This window comes from Tachypleus tridentatus, chromosome 6 (assembly GCF_004210375.1).
Source record: "Tachypleus tridentatus isolate NWPU-2018 chromosome 6, ASM421037v1, whole genome shotgun sequence".
NCBI classification, from domain to species: domain Eukaryota; kingdom Metazoa; phylum Arthropoda; class Merostomata; order Xiphosura; family Limulidae; genus Tachypleus; species Tachypleus tridentatus.
In genome coordinates, this window is record NC_134830.1 from 152,136,493 (window position 1) to 152,164,377 (window position 27,885).

At 36.4% G+C, this 27,885-nt stretch overlaps 1 protein-coding gene across 4 annotated transcripts in view; it reads right to left on the minus strand.

The window, feature by feature from the left end:
* LOC143254084 (uncharacterized) overlaps positions 1-27,885 on the minus strand; it is a 139,146-nt gene that overhangs the window by 7,135 nt on the left and 104,126 nt on the right. For 3 of the 4 annotated variants that reach the window (XM_076508838.1, XM_076508836.1, XM_076508839.1), the window contains 4 exons: positions 6,773-7,249; positions 3,765-4,129; positions 2,792-2,869; positions 1,812-1,983 (listed from right to left, as the gene is read on the minus strand). In XM_076508838.1, coding sequence (XP_076364953.1) covers positions 1,812-1,983; positions 2,792-2,869; positions 3,765-4,129; positions 6,773-7,249 — 1,092 coding nt within the window. The remainder of the gene's footprint in view (positions 1-1,811; positions 1,984-2,791; positions 2,870-3,764; positions 4,130-6,772; positions 7,250-27,885) is intronic. The other variant, XM_076508837.1, reaches the window with a different exon arrangement.

Below are 27,885 nucleotides of genomic sequence, written 5' to 3' on the forward strand. Positions count from 1 at the left end.
TTACAGAAACCCACTTCAAATTAGACAAATTGTTCGTTCTGATATTTTAAATTTCAACTTTAAGAATAAATAAGACAACCTACATCAGACGTCAAAATTTACCACAAAGATTCAGATACCACTGATGTATTTAAAATGGATATTAATGTATATAAAAACAAATTAATGAATGTATCTTGTAAACAAGTGGGCTTAACACGGAATATTGAAATCATTAACAATCACAAACAACTGAATGAAGTTATCACGGTACAAACGATTTCTTAGTGTGTGTGTGTGTGACGGAATTAAACAAAGAATTATAATTACACTAAATGATGCTAGAATCCATTCAAGGAGATGGACTTGAAAAGGTGAAGATAAATCAGGATTCCATGTTGTAGAGTCGGGTGTTACCAGCAGTAATGAAAACCCTATAACCCGAAAGTTGGGCCTGTTTTCTTCAGGGACAATCTTGGAATTACTAGTAGTATTTATTAATTTATTTGTCGATAGCTAAGAAAGGGTCGGACATGTACGTGACCCTCCTAGGACCTCAACGATCTAAGATCTGGTGCGGTAAACACAAAGGTGTTTTGTGGGAGACAAAGTACCAGTATTCTCAAGACGGCTGGTGTGGGCATTACAACTTTAAGTAGAATAAAGTACAGAAGAGCACTAACCTGAAAACAAGCTGAGAAGGAAGGCCAAATCGTTGTTCTGTACTTTAAAATTACAATAAAGTGCTGATACCCATACCAACTATCTTGAGAAGACATTTTTACTTCAAGTTCATTTCTCCTCTTAGCTAAACACTGATCACACACACACATACAAGTATTTTCACACACACACATACACAGCCTAGTAATTCTGAATCCAAGATGGAAACTCTAAAGTAAATAGAGAAAAAAGTATCTTGAGTTTGTGATTTAATTTGGTGAAGTGTTTCGTGAAGCCGTAATATCTGATGAAAGTTCATTTTAAAATGACCGTATAGTGTTTTTAATTATACGTAGTAACCTACACCTATTTATACAAGAGTTAAATAAAGCATACACGTCTCCGACTCTACAAATTTATTATTTTTTCTTATTATTAATTGTTAGTAGTCATTAAAAACACACAACACATGAAGATTGCTTCATCACATGGATCAAACTGAACAGTATATTTCCACCAAGTTTAACGTGTAGGTACCCAAGCATGAAGAAGGTGGGAGTTATAAAATAATAATATCAAATGACAAACAGACCAATACCTACCTCTCTGGTAGGTACCTAAGCATGAAGGAGGTGGGAGTTATAAAATCATAATATCAAATGACAAACAGACCAACTAGTGTAACTTGATCACCAGAAATCATATCATTTATATCTAATCTGCTTCCCTACAGACAGGGCTTTATTATTTTTTGTATTTCAACCTTATACGAGTTCAATATATATATCTGTCAGCTTAACTGCGAACTCGTGTGGATTGTGTTTAATATTTGCTAAAATGTCAAATTATTAATTCGGCCATGCGGACCAAGTACTAACTGTGCGTTTTACGTCAAAACCCGTTATTAAAATCAATTGTTTTGATAGGTGTCAAATTATTGTCAGACGGAGCTAAGATACAAAACGAGTTAACCCTGTTCTGGTCACCACGAGTATCGAACCACAATTTTTAGCACTAAGCCCTTAGGCTTACAGTTTAGCCATCTGGAAGCTTTGGCAGAAACTACTGGGAATGGTCTATTCACTTAACCGATGGTATTTAGATTTTATTTTTACTTTCCGCTATCACTAAAAGTAAAGAATGGATGGTATCAAACACAATAACCTCACCTTTATTTTATAGCCCCTGTGAGTCCGCATAATGAGGTAGTGGGCAATACCCGATAGCTGGAACTCCCGCGGTACTCTCAACGACAGCGCGTAGCAGCCTGGTTTACTAGTACTCTCTCGAACCATAAACGTCCCTACAGGTTCTTGGCTTAAGATCTCCAATGCTATTTCTCTGGAAGAAGAAAAGAGAAAAAAAAGTGTTAACTACACCGGTCTAATTATCTTCAAGAAATAAATTATCAAGTAAATAGCCTTTAAAAGTTAGTGGTGCTTTTGTATTTAAGGAAAATAAAATAGGATAGAAACACTAGGTTTAGCTTTATATGGTTAATAACGTGGTTGTGTTATGAAACAAGTTGAGATAAGTAACTAATGTCCCGAATTAATTATTTATTTAGTAATCATTTTAAACAAACAACAGGCGCGGAATTTGTTTTAAAAGTAACAACACCAGCCTGAGTTACGGTGAAACAGTATAGGGCGAGCTATAGTAAAATACTGTTAGTGCCAATTCTCCATTAAAAATTAACAGACGTTCGAAACGAAGCTATGCGCCAACACTAATTCTGGTCTAATTACGGAAACAACTTGTATTCTTTCACTGATAACCGAAATAGTGTATCTCAGGTTGCGTTAATACTTTATACAGACGTGATATAAACCGGTGGTGTGAAAACATGCTGAACATACGTTTTGAAGAAGACTAAAGTGACATTCGTACACCTGGGTAGACACTTGAAGGAGACAAAAAAAATAGATCCAAAGTGACATTCGTACACCTGGGTAGACACTTGAAGAAGACAAAAAAAAATAGATCCAAAGTGACATTCGTACACCTGGGTAGACACTTGAAGGAGACAAAAAATAGATCCAAAGTGATGTTCCTACATTTCGGCGTTAAAACAACAATGTGGACATTATACCAAAACAACGCTACCTATGACATAGTCGATGGTGACGTTTTTGTGGTCACTACTCACCTCGGTATACCAGCTTGAAACCAAGGCGCTCCTCGTAACTCCCGTTCTTCGGACAGTTTGGGCAGCAGAGAATCATGTCTGAAACAAAATAAAACATTGGATGTCTTTCTTCTAACAGCACAAACTAGAGCAACACGTTGTGTCTGGATGGATTACTTATTGTTAAACTGTCGACCATAAACATAAAACAAGAAATACTGTTAGCACTTATACTTTATAAGAAATAAAAGAAATTCATAAACGCATAGTTTTTACACAAAAACTACTGACATCATTTTAAAAGCTCACGAGCGACGGCAGAGAAGTTTATCATATATTACACCAACCATGTTACATCTGCCATAATCCAGTACCAACTTGATTTAGACCACACTGTAAAACAATATACAGGGTGGCCCGTAAGTTCCTACCCATCCATATATTATTATGTTATATTCAATTACGCATGTATTATAAACTTGTTTCTTTTTTTTTCAGAGAATTATGGCCGATGTAAGCCCATTTACACTTGAAAATGTCTTACAGAACATGGCGTCGCATAATATTATGCAGCGAGAATGAGGGACAGCACACAGATACAAAGAAAACATAACATATATGGATGGGCAGGGACTTATGGGTCACCCTGTACTTAAGAGTTTTAAAATATACATTTCTTCTGACTTTTGTTGTTTTTAACCAGCTGATATCTTTCTATGGGCTGACGATTGGAAATGAACTTTATTACAAATTAGTGATTCTGGCAGTTGAGTTTCCAAACTTTTACGCTTCTCTAAATAAAAAAAAAATGGGTCCACCGGTATTAATGTAAATTAAAGAATGGTCCGAAAATAGATTTTTAATACTGAATCAAAATTTAATTAATCAGCGAAACATGTTATTCTTAGCTTATGATGAAAGTTTGCTCGTTCTGGCTTAGATTAGGCCTACGTTTTCATGTATTTTAAGCAACGTTTCTGTTTCACGGACCCACCTTTCAGGCGGCGGTGGAGGAGTCCTGCTAGCCGTACTTCCGGTCTGACTTGTCCTCTGACTCCTGTCGCTACCAGTACTTCCGGTCTGACTTGTCCTCTGACTCCTGTCGCTACCAGTACTTCCGGTCTGACTTGTCCTCTGACTCCTGTCGCTACCAGTACTTCCGGTCTGACTTGTATGCTGACTCCTGCTACTTGTACCAGACTCGACTCGCTCGTCTACGGATGTTACGGAACCTGAGAGCGAGGGGGCGCTATGATCACATGAGGAATGAGAAGAACGTTTACTACTGAAATCACTAGATTCGTCAACTAGGCAATCATCGCCCGAGGTGGCGCTGGTATCAGCTGATTTTTCGGTCTGCTAGAATGGGAAGTTATAATTAGTCCTAACAAGTATTTCAACTTTATGTACACAAATTAGTTTTAATTGAAATAAAACCATTATTTCGTATCGGTTATTATACATATTTTTACCGTGACTGAATACACAGGCATGAATGTAAGACTCGTACATCTCAATAAAACGCCCTCTAGTGACTGTAATGTAATAGTACGTGAATAATTTCAGTTCGGAGATATAAAATACATTTTCTTTAAAGCGCAGATAGGCCTCGTGTAGCTTTGCGCGAAATTAAAAAAAATACAAACTTTAAAGAATAACACTAAATTATCTAGGAATAATTTTAGAAACTGAGATCACGAGTGGATAAAAGAAATGTTTTCTGGTATTTGAAAAGTTTTATTTTTCTAGAAGATACAGTTTATCTGGATTATCTGTTTGCTCATTATAATAGTCTTCCTCACAAACACATTGTCTAAATGGTTTGCAATGCTACAAACCAAGTTACGGTATCCGAGCTGGAAAAAGCGCAGATGGTTCATTATGTAGCACTGTGCTGAACAGCAAAAACAAACAAAAAACACGTGCTGCACACACACACACATACACATACCGAGAACTCACAAAATACGACTAAACTAGAATAATGAAATGCACAAATCGGTAACGGAAAAATACAAGAATGTAGTGCAACGAATACTATTACAAATATACAACCGTCAAAGATGCATTATTTTAAACTAAGTCAACAACAGAAAATACAAGACTGCATTATAAAGAACGTTACCACACACTAGCTAGAAGGAAATTATGTAAATTCATGATAAAAGAAATGATATCTTCGAACGTGAAAAGTTATTGTAAAAAACCGCAACACACAAAATGTGAAACCACAAACTTGCATGTATTTCCGCACGGACCCAAAAAAAACTATACCAATTTTGGTAAAGACCCATCCACACCCTGATAAGTAGTTATATGGTCATATAGAAGACAGTACTGTTATATTTATATAGTGTTTTTTTTGTTTTTTTAATTTCGCGCAAAGCTACACGAGGCCCATCTGCGCTAGCCGTCCCTAATTTAATAGTGTAAGACTAGAGTGAAGACAGCTAGTTATCACCATCCACCGCCAACTCTTGAGCTACGTTTTTTTTCTCCAACAAATAATGGGATTCACCGAAACATTATAACGCCGCCACGACAAAAAAGGCGAGCATGGTTGGTAATGACGAGGATTCGAATCTGTGCTCCTCAGATTACGAGTCGGGCGCCTTAACCACCTGGCCATGTCGGGCCGACTTTATATAGATAAACATACAACAGACGGCACTATTATATTTATATAGATATACGACTGTCAAAAATGCATTATTTTAAAGAATAAGTACCTGAAATAGCACAAGAACATAAAACAAACACTACAGTGTAGTATAGTATCTCCAACCATGATGTGCAGTTGTTGTTGAGAAATGACCAAGCGTAATAATAAGTTGTTTTCACTTACTTTTATTATTATTAGAGGGCACTGCATATTTATGACGCCACTGTCAAAACTGCCCTAATGTATATTGTCAGCTGATAAGAGGTAAGTGTTTATTTTAACTGACATGCGCTGCAGTGTAAATTAGAAATTAAGATCGTTAACCAATGAAAGACAACAAAATACAGCACGAGCAAACAGTTTACGTGTCCTCGTGATTTGTTTCAGTAACAAACTTCATTAGGTCGCCATTATTCCATTATCGATTAAATAATTTAACAAAAAAAGATCGAGGAAAATGAAGATGAGATTACGTTTTAAAGCTCGTAAATAACTTAACGAACAAGTTCGTGTCTGAGCTCCTACGGTAATACACGAATCTTGTACGGATTTACAATGGAACTGACAGGATGACATGGGGTCAAAGTAACACAATCTTCTAAAGTTACTAACGTGCTCTTAGAAGTGTCAATTAGGCTTTTTCTGAAGCCTACAGCTAGTACTTACTGACTAACGAGAGCCTCCGAGCTAACAAAGGCCTCAACTAAACTCCTGTTGTCAAGTGAATAACACAGACATAACATACGATCGTCCCTAGACAACCGACGCCTCTATAGATTTATGGAAGGTGAACTGGGGACTTTAAGAGATCTTTTGGCAATCCCTGGCTCAAGAGATTTTTTTTTCAACTTTTACACTATAACTGTCCTGTTTGATTAGAATATTTGCTAAAGTACCACTAAGTCATTATCAGCAACACAAAATCACGTTTTATCCGATTATACTTTATCGTACATGTGTCTGTGCTTACGTAAAAATATTAATGTTATGACTTCTGTGGCGCGATTAACGAAATTACGAAAGTTTCTAAAGATAAACAACTGCTAATGCAACTGAAATACTTAAATATCTGAGATACAAAACGACATACTAGGCTATATTATTATATGATTACATAGAATTTTAACACACAATTTCAGTCAACCCCGTAATTCGATTAAAACGAGCCAATTTTTATTTTTTTATGGTAGTAGATGCAGCTGGCTTGTTCCCTCTTTTCTGATCCAAATTAGCGACGGCCATATTTAGTCTCTAACCTAGCCGATAGGCCACGCTAGCATAGTGTGCTGTTAAACTGAAAATTAAGAATACTGGAAATATTAGACAAAATATATATTTACCTCTTTATGTAAGGTGGCGCTCGTTTCTTTGTTCTCTTCAGTTGCAAGGTTATTACTATCCCATGTCGTACCATCATTTATATAACCCCCAGACAGAGGGCGCTGGTGTGACTCGGTCTTTTTTATAGCATCTTCGGAGTTAGGGCTACTTTTTATATCTACAGTTTTAACTAGTGGGGATTTTTCTTCGGGCTGTCTGTTTAACGAAGTAGGCGAATTATTTTCGCTGCTGCTAGAGGGAGGCGACCACGGTTCCAGACCATCAGGTGGCGCGTCTGTTGTTACTGGAAGTGACAGGGAAGAGTTTCGATTTTCAACCGTGGAAGTCCACTGAGTAAGAGTCGTTTCTGGAAAATGATCATTCATGCTCTCATTGGCTACTTCCGCGCTACAAGGAGAAGTGAACTCTCCGGTCAGTTCCAAGACATTCTTCACCATCGGATCGTGGTGTCGATAGACCCCGACGACCTTCTTGGCCTAAGTTAAAAGAAAACATTTTGACTGAACGACTAATCTTAAATGTTGTTACACAATGAATACAGTTGACTACACGGTGTCATAGACTCCGCAATTCTATAATCTTAAATTCAAGTTAAGGTTAAGATGACCATAGAATGTTTAGGAACGCCGATTTTACGACGTCCATGTCTCCGGTGTAAAGTTTACGTTATGATAAAATGTACGTTATACAGCCTTACAGAATTTATGTAACCAGAATCTTACAATAAAATCAATATAACGTTTTACAAATATACATCAATATTAAACAAAAACAAGTTTTTCGTATCTCGAGGAAACACGAGTAGAATAAAAAAGAACAGATGTTTTCAAGACGGCTGGTGTGGAGATTAAAACCAACTGAAACAAGTATGGAACAATGTTTAGGTTATAAATATATCTTAAACAACATAGAAGATAATTAACGCATAAAATTATCTATCTTTACTTATTATTTGTATTAAGCCTATGCGATTTTCCAATAGCAAGAGGAATATGACTGCACCCGACGAGGCCTTTCACGTAATACTAGAATCCACGAGATAGGCTGAATATCCAGCATACACCTGCTGATAGGCGATTCGTATACCACAACAAAACAACAGCTTGTAAGAAAACAAAAGTCTTTTTTCACTATCACGCTTTGCCACACACAGACAGACACACAACTATATAATGTTTTGCGTGTATGAAACAAATGATTTAAGTTCGTTAAACCTATACCACGTTCTCTCGTGAATAAAACAGGTTTATATTTAACTAAAAACTGAATTGACGAGGATAAACGAACTGTGTATCTAAGATAGACTTTGCACTTTTACAGTTCGCTTCCACAAAGCCCTCTTATCTGTTTCCATTGTAAAACTTAAAATTTAAATATCAACTTTTGAGAGGGATCAGTTATATAGTTGCCAAAAGACAATGATATTAGGGTTGTTTGTTTAACACTACATTCTTTGTTTCAACTCGGACGGTTTTCCAATAATGTATAATTCTATTTTAACCACACGTCACACTGACGACATAATGCGGTTGGTTAAACAGTACTATACACCAATATTTATAATTTATTATAATAATACTTCGAGGCGTTTACGTCATAACCATAATTACTTTAAGACTAATATTTACCTAGTGTTCTGTCTCTACAACAGTTTCTGGTTTTAACGAAACCTCAGAGTCACAGTTGTTTCTTATTTTAATACATAATAAGTAAGGTAAGAACTCTGTAGCTACGTCTAACAATACAGCACAACACACTGAACAGAGCAAGGACTACCTACACGTCACTATGAGGTACACCCACCAAAATCACAAAAGACCAATCCAAAACAGATTTAATAAGCACGTCTCCCCTACATTTTGTTTGTATAATTCAGTTATTACTCTTCAATTTAAATTTAATTTACAGGTTTATGAAAGTAAAAGTTTGCTTTTCGTTAGGAAAACATTTTTTCTAGAGAATCCCGACTGTGCATGCGTGCGCGCATGTGCACGTTTTTACCGTCGTTGAGAGTTTGATTAAAGTCTTAGAGCATTTATGTTTTTAATTAAATCAACGTCTATCATTTATCTAATGTTGTGAGAAAATGCACTGGATCGAAGTTGACTATCGTACACAGAAGACAAATTATTCTTTATTAGACCTATACGAAACTACCAAGAAATAAAAAGTAAACAGCGGGATACTGAAGTTTTGCAAGCGCGTGAATGACATGGAAACGTACTTATTTTAGCACGCAGATCCTTCTGCAAAAATACAGAAAATTAAATAGAATTTTAACACTAAAGCAGGTTGTTATTATATGATCAGAGACACGGCAACTACTTTATTTAACAAGCTCCAGGCTTACGTAACTTGCTAAAGAGACATCCTCCTACTTTATCTAATGGGATTTAGGCTTAAAGCACCCACTTTAAAGAATGGTTTGTTTGAAGTTTAACGAAAAGCGATACAATGGAATATCTGTGCTCTGCTGACCACCGGTAACGAAACCCAGGTTTGTTGCGTTGCAAGCCAGCAGACATTGCGATGTGCCACTAGGAGGCGCTTTAGAGAAAGACATTGTGGCTTAAAGGAGTTTGTCTGGTATCGTATACTCGAAAAGAGATCAGCTTTGTCGCTTAATTTTGAATAAGAACGAATTTTAGATAAAGTGTAACTGACTCCCAGATGGAGCCATTGATTATATTTACTTCGTACAGTAACAGGCTATTACAAGTTGTTTTGTTTTTGGAATTTCGCACAAAGCTACTCGAGGGCTATCTGTGCTAGCCGTCCCTAATTTAGCAGTGTAAGACTAGAGGCAGCTAGTCATCACCACCCACCGCCAACTCTTGGGCTACTCTTTTACCAACGAATAGTGGGATTGACCGTCACATTATAACGCCCCCACGGCTGGGAGGGCGAGCATGTTTGGCACGACTCGGGCGCGAACCTGCGACCCTCAGATTACGAAGCGCACGCCTTAACGCGCTAGGCCATGCCAGGCCAGGCTATTGTAAGAATATAAAGTTTATGATATGAATATGTTAGGAAAAACAAAACGCGCAAATATAGCTCCTATTTATATGCAGTTTATGATACTTTTGAAAATTACAATTTTCAAAACATTCCACAACCGCTGAAAATTAATTTTTTGTAACAGACTTTGAAATATATATTTAACTACGATACGCATTTACCCATCTTTTCAATTACAAATTGCAATTGAAAGATAAAACACAGGCTATTTAGTTTTTATACAGAGTGCAGTGATACACACTGACTGGGAAATGTTTTATTCAACAACTTAGGCGTTGAAAAGAAGGGTTAGCTAAAATTAATTAATTAAGTTTATTCACTGTTTTAGAGCCATGCTCCAGACCTGTAGTGATTAGAACCTTAAAACAACAAACAAAAACGTCTTTTACCCGCGTCGCTTTTGTGGAATCGAGACCCGAAAAACAACGAACGACTAACCAACTTTTTGAATGCTTCGTATAGTTGGGTATTAATTCTGCGGTGATAATGTTTATTATTGTACTGAACACACGAATAAGATGAGACATAGTACAATATTCTGTCCATGTAGTGAGATTAGTTTTTATAGCAACGAACAGAATGGAAAACAAGAAGGAAGTTCTCTCAACACAATGACCGATTTGTTTGTTGTTTTTCTCGAGGCTGTCAAAGTTAAATAAAGTTTCTATTTGTTTATTGAGACTCGCACTATTAAACCCACGTGGGTTTTGATATTCGCTGAAAGCTATTCTTGATTTATGCTTCCCGTACTTCATTTCGAAGTGTAAAGAAAGCAGCAACTCAACAAAACACGCACCGCCAACCCTCGGAGTACTCCAATCGCATAGTAGGTATTTAACATTCACCCTTATAAAGCACACAGACTAAGATTTTGAATCAACGGGATGCGAACCAGGGACCCTCGGATTTACAGACCAGCAAGGTAATTATTTCGAAAAAATGGAAAGAGGAAAATAAACCGACATAGTCGTCAATATTTGTTAACAAAAGTGACGAGCTTTACCGTAAACCTGTGTTATCTTGTGCATAAGTTAACTTACGGAGTGAATAAAATCTCTTGTTTTTATTTCTAACAGCCTTGTTAACACTATGTACTTTGTTTTTTTTTAATTCACTTACATCTTTTTTCTTCTGTTCTTCTTGTATAAAAGGTTTTACAGATAAGGCCTAGTTAAGCCTAACGCTGTGATAAAACAGTTCCGACACGACACTCATTCGTTCTTTCTACAAAAATCCCTAACAAGTTCTGCAACCGTCAAGATAAAAACAAAATAGATATTCGTGGAGTTCCTTATTACATTAAGTGGACTCGTAAGAGTTTTTTAAACTTACTTTTGATTAGTTCTTTTGTTGTTGATTTAACTTAACAAAAGATTACAAAATGGTCCATACTGTCAGTACTCCGTATGGAATCGAATACCAGATTTTAGCATTATAATTCCTTAAACCTAACGCTGACCACAGGGCAGAGTAGTTCTGATCTACATACACAAAGCCAAATGTTATATACAAACTACCTTAAATGAAAACACATCCCATAAAAAATTTCACGTTTACAGATCAACCTAACAGATTAGATGCTTGTGTCGACATAACCATATTCTGTGTGACAGTGTGTTCAAACAACACGTAACGCACAAATGTTATCAAATTTCTTTATAATGTTTTAACGCATGAACCAACGTTACATATTTTGATCGATAATAATTTGTTCCAAATTCGTAACATATCCCACTCCCTAATTCATCAATTAGTATTCACAGGAAATGAAGGAGAGGGCATCTGATTTATATATTTCAGCTTTCCAAAATTTCAATTAAAAATAATTGGGTGTAGAAACACAAATAATTATGCCCACCTCTTCGAAATATATGTAAACACACAAAATCCTGTTTACAAACGTCGTGATAAATTCAAGACCTCATATAATGTGTTTGTTAAATACACAAGTTAGATTTCGTTTAACCCTAACTGTGTTATTACCGGCAATTTTAACTGATCACCGAAATAACTCGACAGGCATAGATCATAACGACACGTGTTGTTTATCGTAACAGAGGCATAGATCATAACCACACGTGTTGTTTATCGTAACAGATAAACGTTACGATTTCCATCATCACTTTCAATAGCAAAATGAAAGAACTACATAATTCCTAAGTAAACAGTTAAAACACAGCAACTAAAACGGCAACAGTTGAAACTAAAACAGAAAATGAAAATCTATCAAACAACTATACTGTGATATTAAACAATGTACGATTTCAAATATGCATGTAATTCATTGTTGGTGAAAGTTGGTTGACGTGGAAAGTTTCTTTAAATCAGTAATTCCAGATTAGTTTTGGTATATAGAGGAAGCACAGAGGTTATCTATCAGATTACCAGATTACAGAGTCAAAGAACACGTCGGATTTCCATGAAAACGTACACACAAAACCATAGCTCCCCTATACGCCGAAATAACCATTCAACTTTAACACTGAATTACACGTTGTCTTCTCTAAAATTATTGGATTTTTATTTGCTACCCCTTGCGGATTTTAATATTAGTTAAATTTTCGTTATTTCAGTGATGTATTTTAGATATTTATTGAGAAACGAGGTAATTCTTAAAGTTTGATTTATATATATTTTTTTTTATTTTGTTTTATTGTGAAAATTCGTTTTACTCCAAACACACAGACTGCTAATGTTACGATTCGCAAGATTGCGGACAAGTAGAAATCACACCAGAGGGCGTAAAAGGATGTTTAGTAAATAAACGATGGCTAAGTGATAGTGTCAGGTGAGGGTGTTTATACAGAAAAGCGAGAGAACTGATATATCAGCTAACTCGCCACAACTAATAGCTGAAGTAAAACACGACTGCAGGAAAAACATACAGGGTTGTCGTATCTGGATTATTTATTTACAAATGTATCAAGACTAGAGGGGAAAAGTAGTGTTACTTTCACTCTAGCCAGGTCGGAATGATTATCCTAATTGGTGAGCTTTAACTCTCATAACGCTAAAATTTGGGGTTCGATATTTTTGAATATTTGAATGGACTATAGATATTTTAATGATAAAACAAACTTCCATAGACTATAAATAACCCACCAGGTGACGCATAGGTTGCAGACTGAATCACCGATTGTTTTTTAATTTGTCAAAATATTTTATAAGATTTAACGAGTTTTAGCCTATTGATGAACTTTCTTTAAAACTAATAAAATATTTCTCTCTGTGTGCGTGTCCTCCCACTTATCTCCTCATAACCATCGTGTCCTCCCACTTATCTCTTCATAACTATCGTGTCCTCCCACTTATCTCCTCATAACTGTGCCTCACAAAATATTTAACATGAGTAAAAGAGAAAATTTCTGAGTATACCCGGTTATATTTGTACTCAAACCATTTGGGTTCAAATAATTGCAAACTGGAATACGTGTCATGATGCTTGTTTTATTTAATAACGTCACGCAAGTTACTCGCCCGAACAGAAAGAAATGTATGTTTATGTTTTGTTTTATGCATTCACAAGCGACGATGTTATGGACCGTTCCTAGTTATTATGTTGGCCGGTTGGCGGATAGTCGTAGGCAAAAAAAAAAAAATAACTTGCAGTTTTCTGTTTTGTTGTTAGCTGTTAATGCGTTTCTAATTACCACAAGTTTTTGGACATTCGGTTATCACCATGAGAAACCAGGAACACGTAAATAAGAAACCTAAAGTGTATATTTCAAGAAGGTTCCGAAAACCTGAACAGTAATAAACAATTACCCATAAAAATCCTGAAACGTGTATGATATTTGAATTTTAAATATCCACAGGAACACATTCGTTTATTGTAAGATTGAAATAAGTTCATTAACAAGTTATATCAACAGTGTAATAGCTTTCAGTTAATCTCGCACAAAAATACTTGTTTTTATATCATTCACTGCCGCTAGGGGTATACATACTACTTCGTGGAGTAATGCTATGTTTGTACTTATACCACAAAATGTGAAGAAATAAAGAAAATGGATGAAAGAAACTCGCTTATCTTCTAGTCAAACACGGGAAACTCCTGTTGTGGACGGCAAAAGTAACTCCAAATTTTAGCGCTATTTTTTCTTACGTTATCAGAGACCTTGTTATAAACAGATATGGACAGACATGGCCAGGTGGGTTAAAATCTCGGTCGCACCAAACATGCTCGCCCCTTTCAGCCGTGGGGGCGTTAAAATGTGACGGTCAATCCAACTATTCGTTGGGTAAAAAGTAGCCAAAGAGTTGGCGGTGGGTGATGATGACTAGCTGCCTTCCCTCTAGTCTTATACCGCTAAATTAGGGACGGCTAGCACAGATTGCCCTGGTGTTGCTTTGCGCGAAATTCAAAAACAAACAGTTAGACCCACAGATAGTTTGGTGTTTAAAATAGTTTGGAAAATGCTTTCGAAAATTCTTAAGTAACCAGTGCTATAAAAGACACCCCTGTTATTGACCCCTTACCCCATGAAATTGAGGCTGGACCTGATCTTGAAGACTTGAGTTAAATACTCGTCTCGTATGCAAGTGCTACGTGAAGCGCGTGATCCGTCCGAGAGCAAGACGCTCCTTCGGTCCACATGTTCTTGTTTGTTTTGTTTTGAATTTCGCGTAACTCTTGGTCTAATCTTTTACCAACGAATAGTGGGATTGACCTTCACATATAACGCCCCCACGGTTAAAAAGACGGGCATGTTTGGTGCGACGGGGATGCGAACCCGCGACTCTCGGATTACGAGTCGCACGCCTTAACCCACCTGGCCATGCCGGGCCAACACGTTATCAATTGTTATCAATGGTAAAAGAGTACATGCCACTGGTCGCCTGACACGATGACCAACATCGTTGACTCTGATACCTTTCGGAAGCCAGCATGTCGCCATCTTGCGACACTAACTCTTGGTTCAGTTAGAGAGACGAGACCCAGCAGTTTTGTTTTGTTTTTCGACCTTTTACATTTAAATAGTTTCTAGGTGTCAACCTTGACCAGGTTTGAAATAAGATCCTAAATCCTGCTGACCACACTGTGACAAGAGATTGGTCAAACAGAACTTTCACAATGTCAAATTATCACTTTGAATGTTATTAAAACAACCAAGTCCTTGTTAGGGTTACGGAATGTTTCACTATTAATCAGCAATCTGTTCACATGTTCCACTACTGATCAAAGTGACAGCTCATAATACACCGTATTTCCTTTATTGTTACGAATACCACTGAAATGTGTATTGCCAGGTCACATTAGAGGCCACCTAACACTTGATGTGCATACAAATTAAGTTCAGGGGCACAATCCACGTTACTTGAAAACCGTAGTAGCAGTTTATTAAAGCTCGAATATAGCGAACTTTATTCATAGTTAGAACAACGTGCAAGTATATAATGACGAAATGACGTTTTTAACTTCAAATTATAACGTTTAAATCATGTTTATATTGTGTTCACAGCAGGTGAGGAGCCGAAAATATATTCAGACAAAACGTTTTATTAACCGGTAATATAAAAAAAATTAAAATTATTTTTTAAAAAATCAACCACTGTTTGAGTATCCAATTACTATTCTAATAACGTACAAACACTACATAACAACGTGTGCGTTACTAATAAACACCATGAAATATTTATATAATCGTGCGCACAACAAATAATTGGAAAAGTTTTTATTCAGATTTTACTGTAACAATTTCATATTGAGCTCTGCAGAAAGTGGGTAGGATAGCCACACCCACTTTAGTTCTAACCACAAAATACGGGAAGGATAGCCACACCAGCTTTAGTTCTAACCACAAAATACGGGAAGGATAGCCACACCAACTTTAGTTCTAACCACGAAATACGGGAAGGATAGCCACACCAACTTTAGTTCTAACCACGAAATACGGGAAGGATACCCACACCAACTTTAGTTCTAACCACAAAATACGGGAAGGATAGCCACACCAACTTTAGTTCTAACCACAAAATACGGGAAGGATAGCCACACCAACTTTAGTTCTAACCACAAAATACGGGAAGGATAGCCACATATACTGTAGTCCGCACCACAAGTTGTTTACAAAAACTGATGATAAATAGCATCTCACCGTCCGGCTTTAAGAGTCCTGGTACTGATCGAATGGCCTTATCGGCAGTGAAGGTGGCTCATATAGTGTAGTTCATATAGCATTCTTTTCTTTCAAAATTACTAAAACGAGAATGGTGACAAGTCTGAGAAATCTGTCATGTATTTATCAATTTGTTTTAACTAGCATGCACTGGGACAATCAGAAAATAGAGGTTAAACGACCCATTTATGGTAAACATCCACGCTAAATTCACCAACACACGCGAGAAATGGACAAAAAAAAGACAGAGTAAACTCAGTTTTCGAGAAGAGACATGCGCATAAAATACCGCAATGAAGACGTTAGCACTAAAGCGACATCTTTAGGGACTCTTTTTAATTTAATATTTTTTATGGATTGAAGTACAGGTGTACGTAAAATAAGAGACGTTTGAGAGATGGCCAATTCCCGAACTACGAGTTCACGGATTTCTTACTTTCACTCATAATTATTCCAAGAAATTGGTATTGAATGAACTTAAGCACATACCATCGTAACAAATGGTTCACGAGATGAATACCCCGAATATTAGGCTTAACAGGTGAATATTTAAAATCTGATATTGTTAATAGGGCAGATTTTAAAATAAAGAATTCAGCCAATCACTGCTTATTATGCAACTGACATGAAATTATATATGATTCAAGTATCTGTACCGTTCAGTTTGTAGTTAATTATAATTAACTTAAATATCTGCACATGCGCGCGCGCACACACACACATTAACCAGAACTATGCAAGACATCTTACATAATCCTAGAATTCATGATATAACCCATGTGGGCCAAAAACATGGTTTTTAAAAGATATTTGAAACTATGCACTAAACTGTTTGTGGGTTGTTGACTACAAATCCCTTAATATTTGTTCCGGATTAAAAACAAATCAACACTGCGATTAATTCAACTTATTACCACTAGGGGCTGATATGTATACGAGGTAAAAAACTAACGATTTTACTAATTTCGTTTGGTAGGTTATTTATACTGAGTGTTATATCAGAAGAAAAACTTAACATTGTTAAATATGACCTAATATATGAATCCGACCGGTAACCAACGACATAGAAACATGTATGCATTTTTATGGTTTAACGCACGTTTGATATAACACAAATCCAGTTAGGATTATTTGTTACCAGCATCTAGTTGCTTTTTGTTATTGTTCACAGAATTATTTAAAAAATCCGAGATCATTTTCGCGTAACCTGAACTACATAAGTAAATACAAGTAACTCCTGGGATGTACGTGTGATATTCAACCCTCATTGTAAAGAAAACACCGGATTCAATACAAGTACATAAACATCTCTCTGGGAAATCAGAACGTTCTGTGAAGAGAAAAAAACAACAGGTCAAGCAATACATTATTTTCTGGGAAAATATTACTTGACCCTAGTGTCCGGTGACCAAACGGGCAACATTACCTAACCCTAGTGTCCGGTGATCAACTAGGTTTTGCCGGTATCTCCCTAGAAATGTGTACGCTTGTTTATATAGCGCAAAGCTATACAACGAATCTGTGCTGTATCCTCACGGGTTTCGAAGCCTAATTTTTAGCTCTACTTATTCAAACGAAAAGTCTGTTAAGCAGTGTAACAACCTATTAAAATTAAAACAGTAAAAACTAAACAAATAGAATAAACTAATAATTGTACAAGATTTACTGTGGTAAAGACATGCTCTACAAATAAGATTCATTAAAATAAAAAGTGAAAACGACCATAGTTTATATGATAAAATAAATTTATGTTTTGTACTTACAACACCGAGATACTGAGTTAAAAATACATCCGAGTGTATGTAAAAGGGAGTATTTTATAATATGCCAACCACAGAACTTATACAACACCCAGTGCCGAATAGGCCTTTCGCTTAATGCCAGAAGGAAATATTACACATAGAATCTCCCAAACGCAGCCCTAGCTTGCCAAGTTTCATAGTTAAAACGTTTTACGACACTTTTTAAAATATAACACGTATGACGTATAAAAACAACAACTATTTCATGAGTGGTGAATATTCAGTTCCGCTACTCACCAAATCCTGGTTATCACAAATTATGTTTTCACACTTATATCTCGAAAACAAACTTTCCTTTAAACTAATAACACAAGAGCAGAGAACCAGGAAAAAAACGTGTAGGTCTTACAGATAATTAACAACACAACAGCGGAGAACCAAGAAAAAACGTGGAGGTCTTCTGCATAATTAACAACACAACAGCGGAGAACCAGGAAAAAACGTGGAGGTCTTCTGCATAATTAACAACACAACAGCGGAGAACCAAGAAAAAACGTGGAGGTCTTCTGCATAATTAACAACACAACAGCGAAGAACCAGGAAAAAACGTGGAGGTCTTCCAGATAATTAACAACACAACAGCGGAGAACCAGGAAAAGACGTGGAGGTCTTCTGCATAATTAACAACACAACAGCGGAGAACCAGGAAAAAACGTGGAGGTCTTCTGCATAATTAACAACACAACAGCGGAGAACCAGGAAAAGACGTGGATGTTTTCCAGATAATTAACAACACAACAGCAGAACACGTGAAAGTCCTACTGAGAATTAAACTAGTTGTTTGGCACTAAACTTGTTTGGTTCGTGATAAATGAAACATTTTGTTCCTGTTCATGTTGCATCTTTTCATTTTCGTTTGGTATAAAGAACCAGATGTTCCTATTTTGGTGATATTCTCAATAAAACTATTCACCAGGCATTTTTTAAAATATTTTTCTTTATCAACTGCCATCTTTAATAGAAGTAAAAGAAAGATGACAATGAGCCTGGTTTTTTTTTTTCGATATTCACGATCGCTATAAAGAAATCACTGACAGTATTACATATGTCTTATTATTTCTTGAACCAGTTCTTTCTCAAAGGACTTTTCCGTTACGTTTCTCTAAAGCTCCATTCTTTATCGCGAGACAGGTGACATATGGTAATTTCGTTTCAAAATTCAGAAATACAATTACGAAACCGACTTGCAATGAAGCCGCACGAGGCGGCAGAAACCGGTTATTGAACTGAATAGGTTTCTTTATAAATAGGATTTTTTTCCTTTCAATTCTCGACCCCAAAATATAAATTTTGAACTCGCGCTTTTTCTTGCATTTGGTAACAAGGACGGAAACAAAATAGAAAAGAAATCTGAATACTTATCGTGATAGGGGGAGGGCAATAGATGGCTCCAGCACTGTTATATAAAATCCGATGACAACGTGCATGCATTGTCGTATTGAAGCACGAGATAAATCTTCTATCGTTTGAGACGCCTAACAAATCAGCAAGCTAGTCTGTACAGCGCGGCCCGATGGGAGAGAACAAATTTCCATTGATCCGAAAAGATAACAAATAGTATTTAACAGTGCTAGATGTCGCTGGTTTAAAAACAAAAGCGCAAAAAAAACTTTGTCAGAACTTGTAATTCCTTTCACCGTAATTTATCGCATTCCAGCTTAGGTGCTTAAAATAAGATTCTACAAGTTGACACGAAAATTTTCTCAGCTACCGAAAAGACTTATGAAAAAAAAATATATATATATTGATACTCAATTCTCGCGCTGCAATAAAAGTTCCCTCAACTGCTTTTTCTTACAAAGATAAGGTAAACTCATCCCCCACGTCTTGTTGTTAGCGTATAGCATCTAGAAGAACAATATAACTTTCTTTCTTTCATCCAACAAAATAACGTTTAGTTGTTTCATTAAGGAAACCTCTAGATTTCCTCTAAACTGATGACAAAACTAACAACAAACGCAGAAACAGAGATTGTTACACTCACTTTTCTAAAAGCGGGTCACTTAAAACCAGTTATTATTCCTGAAATTACCAACCGAGTTGACGCCATATTTTTTCCATATCCAAAAGTAAGATTTACTTTGCAGCCTTTTCAAAATGAGCCCAAATGCTCTTTCTCACCAAAATCCGCACGAGAATAAGAAGTGCGGATAGTAAATTATCCTTGTGAAAATGTTATCCATAGTTCTCTCGTTTGCATGACGAGTTACATAGCAACAAATGTGTTTGGATTCGCGTGTCCTTACGTGCAGATACGTAAACTACCCAACGCTTATAAACAATGATTTTGTTATTTAACAGTCTGAAGAAATACATAATAAACGGATTTAATTGAGTGTATAACGTATAAGCAAGGCTTAAGCTCTGACTTGAGATAGATCTTTACAATATGCTAAAGCGGGCGATACTAACCCTTTAAGTGCAGAAGAACAGTTGAGGTCTTACGAAATATTGGACAGCGAAATTGTATGTAAAACACGAGTTCGCGCGAGATAAACTTCCATCATTTATTGTTACGAGAGATAAGGAGCCGAACTAACAATGGAATGTAGTTACTATTTGCATTATTACTAAAAACAATAGCTTACATAAGCGAATTGACGTCAGTCGCGTTATCGCCAGCGGCGTATTTTAGTCGGGGCTAGAGAGGGTTCGGCCCCAGGGCCTATAGTCTTAAGAGAGGCTCATGATAATTATATTACGTAAAATTACATGGGACGTTGGGCCCACAAAAATTAAGCCTTTGATCCACACAGTCTTAAAACCGCCACCGGTTATCGCTAAAAAAATGAAAGCCAATACACAACACGCGAATCGCTATCAGTCGCGTTATCACTAAAAATGAAAGCTAGCAAATAACGCGCGAATCATTGTTTATCGCATCATCGCTAAAAAGGCAAGTACTAGGATGCGAAATTAAACAATGTTCTAGTTTTACATTTTGACGTAGTCTCAAATTCTAAATATGTTCAATAATTTGAGAACTTTCGCGATTCTGTTTCTCCATACACATTCTGTAAATAACACAAACACTGGCAAACAACAGCTTCTCAGGACTTTTAAAGCAAAATACACAGACATATAGTAGGTTTCAATTTGTGGAAAATTCTAAAAACTGAGGATGAACCAAATATGCAGTAACTACAGAAATACGAATAAACTTAGATACAGTAAATCCATTTTGAATATGAAAATTAGAAAATTGACAGAAGAACAGAATAATAGCCGCAGTGGAACAATTTATCAGAATTACATTTTGATTGCTCTTAGTAACGATACGTAACAGCCCATTAGAGTGAACAATATTCATTCACATAGATTAGATTTGTTCAGGTTGAGAATTCAAATTTCTGAGATAATATTATTTGCACTTAAATAATAGAATATGGATTATCTTGGGGTACCACGACAATCAAGAAAGAGACTTAAAACAAGTTCTATCGCAACTGTGGTAAGTGAAATGAGGCATTTTGTAACAAGTCAAAATCTACAAACAAATATCCAAGGTCAGTGGCAAATGTTGTTCACGTTACTCAGGGAAGAATACGCTACATAATTAAGATGTTTTTTTGGTCAAGTCACGTGCGCCATTGGTAACACATTGTAAGATTAGATATTGGATGTTTTGAACAAACTTGCCGTCTTCCACAGTTTGTTCACAGGCTAACCATTACGCCCTTAAAATCAAAAATATAAAATTGAAGTTAAAAACTATAAAACAAATTGCTGTTTACAATGGTTATGCAACAAAGCTAATTAATACATTGTTGTTTAAAAAGTTAAGCTATAAATTTTAAATCAACATCAACATTCTGTACCAAACGACAACAAAGAAATGTTTTAACATGAATTACACCGGAAAACCTTCTCACAAAATATATAATACTGAACAAAGAAAATATACAGACGGGCCTTCCACAGTAAAAACAACCCAGTACAAATGTACAAACAGAATCAGAAAGTACAACAACAGTGGTGTTTACCAATTAACTTGTTAAGACTACAATAGTGTATATATGTATGCCAAACAGAACATTCTATAGAAACAAGAATTAAAGAACATTCTAGAAGCGAGAAATTAAGGAAAATAGATTCCAACCATACACCAAGTTGATCCAGAAAAAAAACTGCTAAATTTTAAACACCTGTGAAAAAGGTAACAAAAAACAAACTAGGCCGTCTGGAAATTCGAGAAACAAATTGAAGTTTAAAAATAAATCCAGAGAAAGCTTTAAACGACCGAACGAATTTTAACACCACCCCCACTTTTTATCCCACATGTCTACGGGTGAATGTCAACGGCACTTCCGGTTCTTTGTCTACACAGAAACCTTGCTACAGGTCCAGCATGGCCAGGTGGGTTAAGGCGCTCGACTCGTAATCGAGCTTGAATCTCCGTCACACCGAAACATGTTCGCCCCCTTTCAGCCGTGAGGGCATCATAATGTGACGATCAATCCCACTATTCCTTGGTAAAAGAGTAGCCCAAAAATTGGCAGTGAGTGGTGATAAGTAGCTGCTTTCCCTCTAGTCTTACATTGCTAAATTAGGGTCGACTGGCGAAGATAGCCCTCGCGCACCTTTGCGCGAGATTCAAAAACAAACCTTACTGCAAAACAGTTCAATCAGTAATTGATAATTCCTTCACCAGTGGTCATGAATAAACAATTGTGTGTGTGTGTGTGTGTGTACGTTCCTTCAATTCAGGGTATAATAACCAAACTTAGTTGTCCAAAAAATTGTTTAATTTCGAAGTCCAAGTTCGAGAGAGGTCAAAGTCCAATCTACACTTTGATCAACGTGCATTACTAGACCATACTTGTCCAATTCGATAATTATGGAGTTTCACCAAGTAACTACAGTCCAAGTATCAATTACATAATTAACACTACCGCTTTAGAGTATAATTTATTTAAAGAAAACGGATATTAACAAACGTTTCTGAAGTTCGTGTTATTCTAAAACCCTAAAATCATTATGGCTATCTTCATTACTTCAGCTGCATTTACTTGTTTTTTTATTTTCCGAGTGCAGAAAAATAGAACGCTCACATTAAAACTTCTCGACAATGCAGTAATTGCTACGTCACGAAAACGATCATACCTCACACAAGTACGTCATCCATCGATGTCCCAAAGTGACATACTACAACTAAGATCGTTACAAATTATCTCCCAATTAAAATAACCCTTAAACAGAAGCCCAGGGCCACGCCTTTTTTGAGGTTCCTTTAATTAATAAACAGGGAAAACCGGTTCCTTACTATTTATTTTTAAAATTTCACGTACGTTTTTTTTCTTCCCAATTTTGGTACTTAAACATGTAAATTACGAGGATTTGTTTGTTTTGTTTTTTTGACAATAACAAGAAGGAAGTTTTACATTTTTTCCTCTCTTTCTTGCCTTTCACCGTCCCAAAACAAAATGCTAGGCCTGAATTTACTTTTTATAACTAATAAATCGTCTCATACAAGGTGACGGTTGCCATGTTTTCGTATCAAAGCTCGCTCCCGCGTGTCCCTCTATCGAGTAGTAATGAAGTTGAACAAGTACAAGAAACAAAACGATTAAGATGCGCGGTAGTGTCGTATTTCCAAAACAACTTCCAGGACACACACTGAGCGTTAACACCAGCAAAGGCTTAGCAACCTTCCAATTTCTATAACTTGTAAAGTGGTAATCCAAATTATTATATATTTCAGTGTATGTATTCTAGTGGGCACTTCCTAAGCCTAATTTCAAGACATTCGTGATGACGAAAAACCCACTTAAAGTAAAAATATATTCTTAAGACGGCTGGTATGGGTATTAAAACTTTACTTAAAGTACAGAACACTGTTAACTTTGTTAATCTGAAGTGTACCTTAGAAGGTCGAAACGTTGTCCTGTACTTTATTTTAATTACAGTTGTAGTACTCACAGTAACCGTTAGGAGAACACAAGTTTCAAGACAATTCATTAACAAGTTCACGAGGAATACAAATTCCTATTTTGATTGAATTTTCCTTTTTTTCTTCGCACCGGAATTCCGGAAAGTTTTACCTTGATATAAAAAAACACAAATTTCAGGTTTTTTTTAAACTTAAGAACACTGATATATCTTTACAACCTACGACTGGATGTCGTATACGGCTGGTAGGGCATACGAACAGAAGGTACCTAGGCCCTACGATCGTCTCGATCAGGTACTGATTAATCCAAATAAACTAGATTAGTAGTTTCTAGCTCAAATTTTGAAAAGAGTCGTAACAGCGGACAAATGCCGATTATTCATCGTCAGCTTTCAAGCGCAAATTAGATAAATATGAAATTCACGTAATTAGAGGGCGTTTAACGTGACATGACATTACCTTAGGTGATTGGCGTAAATAATGTTTGATACGGCTTTACCGAGTGCATAAGAAACTGTTAATCTAACTTCAATGGTGTTACAACAAAAAAAGTTATAAACAGTTTTAGAAAACTACCACCAATATATTCTAAAGAATCCGATTCGTTCTATAAAGTATAGATCTGTTTCGAATAAGACTTAAGATTATAGAGTTGATTCGAGTGGTACTTTCTTACCTGCTATAGTTTGTGTGTATTGACGCTCATGGTATCTATTCAAAAACACCTTAGGTGTGAAAAATAAGTGTAACAAAGAAAATATTCAGTAAGCGACTTAAAAGAATGAAATCGAAACCGGTGGCCAAACTGGTAACTACATATATAGCTCTGATAATAATTTTCTTGAAAATATTCATTAATTTGTTCGCCAGGCTGCGTTTTATGGTCTGTTTGTGGCATGATAGTGGGTAAAACAAAATGTGAGGCTTAGCTAACCAACGAATTTGATGCGTGAAGTAAGGAACCAGTAGAACTTATCCGCTGAAGATATGCGATAGTTTGTATCACCACAGTCCGAGTTACAGAAATTAGAAAATCGCCGTGTATCCTGCAGGTTGATTTGACCACACGACACTGTAATGTATCTTGATTTCATTCTCTGCTGTCCAACATCCACTAAATTGTCCCTCATCACATTAGAAGAACATTGAAAAATACTGACGAAGCAATTAAGTTCTCACCCAATGTGAAATACAGTGGTACCTCGGTTCTCGATCGACTCCCTCCTCGAACAATTCGGTTCTCGAACATATTGTAAGAGACAGAAAAGAGAAAGAACCCTAGAAGGAGAATTACCTGACATTTTTATGGAAGGTGACTCCCCTTCCAAACAATAATAACCCTCCTACTCTCCACATTCCTCACCACCTTTCACTTATGCCATCAGTTCTCCTCAGCACAGTTAAAGTGCAGTTAAATTTTCATTTATTGTTTTTTTATTGTGTTTATAGTTTCTGTGGTTGACATGTAAGTATTATTATACAGGTATAAATAATCAATATTTTTACTTAAAATGCTTCATAATGCGTAATTTTTGGAGGTTGTAACGGATTAATTTAATTTACAGTATTTCTTATGGGAAAAAATGATTCGGTTTTCGAACAGCCTTCTGGAACGGATTAAGTTCGAGAACCGAGGTACCACTGTATTATGAGAACTCGTACAACAGTTACTGACGAAGCAATGAAATTCTCACTCAATGTGAAGTATTATAAGAACTCGTGCAACTACGCTGGGACCACTATGGGTATCGAAACTCGGTTTTTAACATGAGTATTCAGGCTTACCACTGACCCTGTGGGGTAGGGAAAGTTTGTTTGTTTTGAATTTAGCGCAAAGCCACATGAAGGCAATCTGTGCTTGGCGTTTGTAATTTAGCAGTATGAGACTAGAGCAGTGGTTCCCAACCAGAAGTGCTCGCACCCCTTGGGGATGCGACGAGATAACATTTATTTTGGCCACCTTCACCTTTATTCTTAAATAAATAATTACTGTGAGGGGTGCGAGAACATGAAATTTTTTTTAGGGGTGCGGGGCATAAAAAAGGTTGGGAACCACTGGTATTTTTTGTTGGTGCGTGTTCTTTCCCGCCTTTACACGAGTTCTCAAGGTAATTAATATATTTATGGATAGACAGACGACAAAAGGCGACGATTTCAGAATGGAAAGGGGTGAATGTGACGATACTTTAAAACAGTTCAGGAAGATACTCCCTCACACTCCATTTATTTCGAACACTCAAGGAAGTTCCAACGAAATAATGACAGTAAATCACACTAATTTAAAAACGTCAACCACAAATTGCATTATTACAAATTGGTTTGTATAACAATGATTCAGTTTGTGAAGGTAAGTAGCTTCAAATACCGCACATGTATGGTTTTGAAAATATTTTAACGGATGTCTTTAAACGGCACACGACAGATATGACATAGCCTTATGTTTGTTTATTATTATTTTTTTAGAATTTTCGCGCAAAGCTACACAACTGCATGGCTGTCCCGAATTAACACACCAGAAGGAAGGTAGCTAGCCAAAAGCACCCACCGCCAATTTTTTAGGCCATTTTAACTGAACAGTTAAGTTTTACCACTAAACTTGTAGCGCATCCACATACTCAAAGAACGGGACGATTTTTTTTCGCCAGGGGGACTCGAGCCATAAATTTTAAGATTCACAGTCCTGGAACTATTAAAACACTCCGTAGTAATTATAATGAACTTGATCATGAAAACAATTAATATTTGAAATATTTATAATTGTATCCTGTGATACGTTTATTACATATATATATGCAATTCTTACTCATTCAAGATATGTAACTTGGTGAAAAAACACAGCAAGACGTTCAGTGTTACAACGAAAAGGTTACACGATCTGCTCAATTTACTTGTGATAAACAGTAGAAACAAAAATTAACCAAGCAACAAGTATATATTTCTTCTGTTCAGTTTTTAAGTGTTTTGTTTTCTAGACAGTGGTACCGATGTTGGCACGCTACTTTTGTGAAGATATTTTGATAGATGTTTCTGAAACAGAAAATTAAGACGGGTCTTAAAGATCCTCACTGCGTTTGCCACATTACTGAAAGTAATTTCTTATATGTTAAGGTTCTGTATCCTCTGTTGTAACTTAAAATGTTACATTATTAGCAGAATGACGTAATCGAGAAACGTGTCCGCATGGACCTAATCTACCTCAACGAGTTCGAAGTACGCTATTCTTGTAAAGAAAACTTAAAGCATTATGAACAATATTTAAAATACAAATGTGTATTATTAAAATACAAATATGTATGCATTACTTACACAGCATCTTAAATCTTAAGCTGTTTTTAACAGAATTGGCGTCTCAAAGAAAAACAGTCATTTGTTTGTGTGCAAACACATTTATGAAACTTGCAGTTAAGAAAGAACGGTTAGATCTGATTGCTCAAGACGGAGGCTCAGTTAGCTTCAAAGCAGCGTGTGCGGTTTCTCGTGCGCCTGGTTGAATCAGGATCCACTAGGAGGCGGAGATGTGAATTAGTTTCAGTTTTAACAGGCACGGATTGCATCATTGTGAAGATTAAGTGGAAAGCAAAGACGTCTTTTGTCAACGAAGAAACGATTACTGGAAGTCATCAAATTTCCACCCTAATCAGTCCACTCCTGTTCAGGAACGGTGAGCACAACCAAAAGGAAACTAAGTTGTTACCATGATCAAAGTGCCAAAGTAACAGAATTAAAACAAAGTAAGCGAGAAAAGCTCAAATAAATATTTTAGTATCTGTTGATAATCTTAAACAGATGTTTTGACACGTTTAGAACTAACTTGAAACTCTTAAAGGATGTTTCTCAGAGTGTGTTTTCTTATATCAAAGTCGCATCGGGCTATCTGCTGAGCCCATCGAGGGGAATCGAACCTCTGATTTTCATTACAGTGTTTTCTTATATCAAAGTCGCATTGGGCTATCTGCTGAGCCCATCGAGGGGAATCGAACCTCTGATTTTCATTACAGTGTTTTCTTATATCAAAGTCGTATCGGGCTATCTGCTGAGCCCATCGAGGGGAATCGAACCTCTGATTTTCATTACAGTGTTTTCTTATATCAAAGTCGTATCGGGCTATCTGCTGAGCCCATCGAGGGGAATCGAACCTCTGATTTTCATTACAGTGTTTTCTTATATCAAAGTCACATCGGGTTATCTGCTGAGCCCATCGAGGGGAATCGAACCTCTGATTTTCATTACAGTGTTTTCTTATATCAAAGTCGCATCGGGCTATCTGCTGAGCCCATCGA